The sequence below is a fragment of the Camellia sinensis genome, chromosome 10 (genome assembly GCF_055761805.1).
Source record: "Camellia sinensis isolate YWXY chromosome 10, ASM5576180v1, whole genome shotgun sequence".
Taxonomy (NCBI): Eukaryota; Viridiplantae; Streptophyta; class Magnoliopsida; order Ericales; family Theaceae; genus Camellia; species Camellia sinensis.
The window spans coordinates 82717661-82723660 of NC_138970.1; the positions used below are offsets into that span (position 1 = coordinate 82717661).

The 6000-nt window shown below is 38.9% G+C and overlaps 1 protein-coding gene across 11 annotated transcripts in view; it reads left to right on the forward strand.

Annotated features, from left to right (window-relative positions):
• The window catches only part of LOC114281293 (uncharacterized), a 34421-nt gene extending 30604 nt beyond the window's left edge, over nucleotides 1-3817 (forward strand). For 7 of the 11 annotated variants that reach the window (XM_082891752.1, XM_082891746.1, XM_082891751.1 and 4 more), the window contains 2 exons: nucleotides 2989-3637; nucleotides 3739-3817. In XM_082891752.1, coding sequence (XP_082747878.1) covers nucleotides 2989-3637; nucleotides 3739-3753 — 664 coding nt within the window. In that variant the 3' untranslated portion in view covers nucleotides 3754-3817. Of the gene's footprint in view, nucleotides 1-614; nucleotides 2896-2988; nucleotides 3638-3738 lie in introns of those variants that run through there. The other 4 variants (XM_082891749.1, XM_028223738.2, XM_082891748.1 and 1 more) reach the window with 4 other exon arrangements.
• Nucleotides 3818-6000: the final 2183 nt, after the last annotated feature.

A 6000-nucleotide genomic window follows, 5' to 3' on the forward strand; every position in this document is an offset into this window, starting at 1 on the left:
GAGTAAAATTTTACTTTTAGTTTCAGAGTGTAACATTTTACTCTTATTCAGAGTAAAATTTTACTTTCATACAGAGTAAAATTTTACTTTTAGTTTCAGAATGTAAAATTTTACTTTCATACAGAGTAAAATTTTACTTTTAGTTTCAGAATGTAAAATTTTACTTTTAGTTTCAGAGTGTAATATTTTACTCTTATTCAGAGTAAAATTTTACTTTCATACAGAGTAAAATTTTACTTTTAGTTTCAGAATGTAAAATTTTATTTTTATACAGAGTAAAATTTTACTTTCATACAGTAAAATTTTACTGAGTAAAATTTTACTTTCATACAGAGTAAAGTTTTACTTTCATACAAAGTAAAATTTTGAATTTGGACAAGCTAAGAGAAAGATGAGAGGGTCAAAGATGTAATAAAGCTAGCCAATCCCATGGGATACATTATCTCATAGATTCTGTCCGAGGCCCCCCCAGGGATACAATAAGCCAGTGAATTCCGGATTAATAGTCCGGAGGGATTATTAATCCGGACCAAAAAATCCATACCAAACAACGGACTATTAATCCCTCCGGATTAATAGTCCAATCCCATGAGTTATCCTTCAAAACAAACGAGCTGTAAGGGCACTGAATATAAAAAAAAAAAAAAATTACACACAAAAGTAGAAGATCACATTTCAATAACAAAAAGGGGCACTATTGAACAAAAGCGTGTTGAGATTAGGAGATAAGACAAGTACGGAAGGTTTATGACAAAGACCTCATTGTATATATTATGACAAGTTACTTTCAAGCTTTGTTGTTAGAATCTTACGATTTGCGATTTGAATCGTACGATTCGGTTCGATACACCTAGAGATTGATTCAAACAGGTAGATGGAATCGCAAATGGCACAGAATCGCAGCCAAATCGATCGATTCACGATATGAATCGCTGAATCATTAAATCGTACGATTCATGACAGTCGCAGGTTGACCCAGATTTCAAGGACCCGAATGAAGAAAATTCAATTTTTGGCCCAATTTTTTTGCTTTTTCTTGGCAGACGATGGGTTGCCTGGTCTTTTAAGACCAAACGGCAGTCCAACAAAGTTGACCTATTGTCTCTTTTTACTCCCAAAAGACAAAACCCTAGAAAAACTCTCCTTTCTGTTCGATGCAATGCTCGCGGTCCTCCTTCTCACTGTTTGGTGGCCCCTTGCTGTAGGAATATGCTTCGTAGTCCTTCTTGTCTTCAACTTGCACAAAGCTTTATTAAAGTTTGTTCTCTTCTTGGATCTTCAACTTTGTTTGAGCTACTAACAGACAAACCTCATAGGTATTATAAAATGCTCTATTGACTTTAAACTTTTCCATTACTTTATTGTTGTTGTTGTCTACTGTGGATTGTAGTATTAAAGTTGTTGCTGTGCTGAGACATTAGAAAAATATTTTGCTTTCTTTGATGGATAAGAAAATATGAAAAGGAAAAAAAAAGTGGGAAACAAGATCCGACATGGGACCATTGTACCCGTGTGAAAGATAGCAATAGAATACATTTGAGATGTAATTATTTTGGAAAAGATTACTAGGGTGGGGTGATTCGAATGAAAAATCATTTAGCCGGAACTCATGATAATGTTGGTGCTTGTAGTCAGGTTTTTGAAGATATTATGAATATGTTTTCACAACTGTTAAGTGCAAAAAAAATCAGACAATATTATAGATGTTGATTGTTTTGAAGAAAGAAATGTTGAGGGGAAATGTAAAGGGGAACTATGGATGCATATGTCACAAAGGGGAGGGCAAAGCAACAAAGTTTGAATCAAATGGTAAAGCAAAGGGAGCCCATGATTAGAGATATTTGTAGAGTCATTTATGGGCATGCATTGGCTTTTAATTTAGTGAAAAGTCCCTTGTTTAAAAAGATGTTGAAGTCGGTTGGTGAGTATGGTGTGAGATTGAAACAACCTAGTTATCATGAAGTGAGAGTATCTTTTTTGAAAAAAGAGGTTGATCATGTGAATGCAAGTTTAGAAGTGTATAGGAAGGAATGGAAGAAGACGGGTTGCACTATAATGTCCGATGGATGGACCGATGGAAAGTCTCGCTCTCTTACTAATATCCTTGTTAATAGTCCAAGTGGAACGCTGTTTATTAAATCAATAGACACCTCCGCTGCAATTAAAAATTCTATGAAATTATTTGATATGCTTGATGACATTGTGAATGAAATTGAGGAAGAAAATGTGGTTCAAGTGGTAACCGATAGTGCGTCGGCCTATGTGGGTGCCGGTAGACTATTGGAAGAGAAGAGGACTAAATTGTTTTGGTCTCCATATGCAGCACATTGCCTTGACTTATTGTTAAGTGACATAGGTGAGTTAGACGGTTTTCAAAGATACATTAATTAAAGCCAAGGAAATCGCTGTGTACATTTATAGGCATGCTTGGATGCTTGATTTGTTCAGAAAATTTACAAAGAATAGGGAGTTGACAAGACCTGCGGTTATTAGATTTGCCACCGCCTTCCTTACTTTAAAAAGTTTCCAAGATAGAAAGCTCCAACCTAGAGCTATGTTTGCATCAGAAGAGTGGGCTAGAAGCACCTATTCTACATCTGTTAATGCAAAAAAGGCATAAGGAACAATCTTGGGAGATGCTAGATTTTGGAAAGCAATCAAGTATTGCTTGAAGTGTGTGCTCCCTTTGGTGAAAATCTTGAGGCTTGTGGATGGTGATGCAAAGTCGGCAATGGGATTTATTTATGAAGCTATGGATAGAGCGAATGAAGAAATTGCTTCAAACTTGAACCATGTGAGGGGTAGATATAAGCGCATTTGGGAAATTATTGATACTAGATGGGATTTACAACTCCATAGGCCTTTTCATGCGGCGACATATTACCTTAATCCGATGTAAGTTTTTTACTCTTTTTGTCTAATTGTGTTGTGTGACTTATATACAAAATGTGTAATGGAATTTATTTATGAAGTTATCTTTCTTTCTAGGTTTCATTATCAAGAAAACTTCACTGCGGATACGGAGGTGAAAATTGGTTTATTTAAAACCATTGAGAGGATGTATCCGAATATAGAGGATGGAGTGAAGGTTGATGAGAAATTAGAAAAGTTCAAGAAGGTCGAGGGTATGTGTGGTATGAGCATGGCCATCTTGACAAGGGAAAAGAAACAACCTAGTAAATTTTTTGATTATGAAATTGTATATTCGCAATTTCACAGCAATTATGTTGGCATGCATTATTCTCTAACATCTCTTTATTATTTAATTACAGCTCTATGGTGGGAAAGTTATGGAGAAGAGTGCAAAGAGCTTCAAAAGCTAGCTATTAGAGTGCTCAGCCTTACTTGTAGTGCCACCAAGTGTGAGAGAAATTGGAGCACTTTTGATCTTGTGCACTTGAAGAAAAAAAACTGGTTGGAGCAACAACGGTTGAATGCTTTGGTTTTTGTGAAGTATAACATTCAATTTGAGTTGAGGCAAGTTAAGAGACAAGAAAGGGCTCGGATATGGAATCCGATGATGAATGGATTACTGAGAAAGAGGATCCATGTCTACCCGAAGATCATTCATGGATGGACATCCAAGAGTGCTTCGAAGATGATAAAGGAGCAACAAGTAGCAAAAAGAGAAAAACAGGTATAATTCTATATTTTAAATAAGTTAATTTCAAAGATTTGATTTCTATATTTTCACCTTTACTTGCTTATTCATGACCTTATTTATTTTTATTAATGCAGGACCAAGAAATTTAAATGCCGCCGATAGAGGAAAAAGAAAAGTATTTGAAGATGATGATGAAGTTGAATTGATTGAACGTGAAGAAGAGGAAGAGGAAGAGGAAGAAGAGTTTGATGAAATGACTATGGTAGATGAAAAGAAAAGTATTTGAAGATGATGATGAAGTTGAATTGATTGAACGTGAAGAAGAGGAAGAGGAAGAGGAAGAAGAGTTTGATGAAATGACTATGGTAGATGATGATGAAGAGGATGACTCTGATATTGACCTTGGAGATTGTAGAAATTTAATGTATAAAGAGAAATAGAGAATTGTATTATTGATTGATATAATGTTATATTTTTTACAATGATTCATGATTCCTATATATAGAAGAGGGTGAGTGTGTAGTAGGTAAGGAGTAGGTGAAGTGGAGGTGGTAGTGGTGTAGTGGGTTAGGTTTAGTGGAGTAGGTGAGGTGGTAGTGGTGTAGTGGGTTAGGCTTAGTGGAGTAGGTTTAAGTGGGTGAAGTAGGTGATAGGTTTTAACAGCCCCCGCAAACTCAAGGGGGATAGGAACTAGCCAACTTGAGTTTGGAGAGAGTAGCAAAACAAGAAAATACATAAAAATAAAAGAGGATAGGAGACACTGTATGGTCGTGTCAGACCATTGGTTAAGACACTGGATGGTGGTGTCATAACGTTGTAGAGGACACTGTATGGGGGTGTCATAACGTTGTAGAGGACACTGTATGGTGGTGTCATAACGGTGTAGAGGACACTGGATGGCGGTGTCAGACCGATGTAGAAGACAGTTTATGGGGTCATGTCGGACCGTTGTAGTAGACAATGTTGTGACAGTTGTTGTGACAGTTTACAGAGTCTTGCTGGACCCTTGTAGAAACTAACCGGAATTAATGTCGGGACAGTTTACAGAGTCTTGTCGGACCCATGAAGGAGCTAACCGGAATCAATGTCGGGACAGTTTACAGAGTCTTGTCGGACCCATGAAGGAGCTAACCGGAATCAATGTCGGGACAGTTTACAGAGTCTTGTCGGACCCTTGTAGAAACTAACCGGAATCAATGTCGGGACAGTTTACAGAGTCTTGTCGGACCCTTGTAGAAACTAACCGGAATCAATGTCGGGACAGTTTACAGAGTCTTGTCGGACCCCTAAAAAGTCGCACCCTCAAAAGGTGTGCCTAATCTATCAAAAAGCGTGCCATCAAAAGGCGAGCCCAAGTCATAAAAAGGTGTGCCGGACATGATGGCGAGGCACGTGAGTGCCTTGGCTGGCGCGCCTGTTTGTCGTCTGGCGTCAAGTGGCGCGCGATACGCGTGGCTGCCTCGGCTATTTAACCAAGGTTGATGCTGAGGCTGAGGCAGACAAAAAACTTCTGAAAATCCTCTGAAAACAACTCTTCCTTTGCTGAGAAAGAAACTCTGTAATACTCTGTAACGAACCCGTCTCTGAAACACTCAGCAACATGGCCTCTTCTTCCCGTCCAGCTACCCAGAACATGGCCTCCTCTTCCCGTGGTCTGCTCACGCTCTTTCCAGAATTGAACGAGTCCACAAGAGAAATAACTGGTGCGGTGGCCAGTGAACCTCAACCAAACACCTCTGGTTTTGCTCCGTTGAACTTTCCGATGCGGTCGGTGGAGCAAAAAATGGCGGTGCAAACTGATATTGAGGCCAATCAGTATACTCTGAAGTCATGTGTGGAAACCATGACTGCGGTCACAAACCTGTCGCACCGGCTGCAGAGCAGGACAAATGAGGTGCAGCAGTTAAACGCCCAGCTGGCTCTGCTCCAGCGCATGTATAAGGATGCGCGAGCAGAGATAAGTGTGCTAAAGGCAGAAAACAAGGAGCTGAAGCGGAAGGCCACCGTGATGTTCCGATTTGGAGGGCCGCCATATGCTGCAGTGGAGGAGCAGGGTGGAGTGATCGTGCCCAGTGGAGTGGGAAACACGGAGGCAACACCGTCAAGGGCCGCCCAGGACGGAGGCAAGAAGAAAAGACCTGCAGCAGAGTAGAGAAGAAAATCCTGCCTGTGGATGTGGTTGTTCTGTTTTTTTTTTTTTTTTTTTGGTGTAAAATTGTGATCGGGGTTGATCCCCTGATATGAATAAAATGAGTTTGGTGTGCAGTTTCGTCTTCTTCCGGGTTTTTTTTTTTTTTTTTTTTTTTGTGTGTAAAAATAAAAATAAAAGGAAAGAAAACAAGGGATAAAGAAAATAGATAAAAAGAATTGGTATATGGATTATATGAAAAACATCA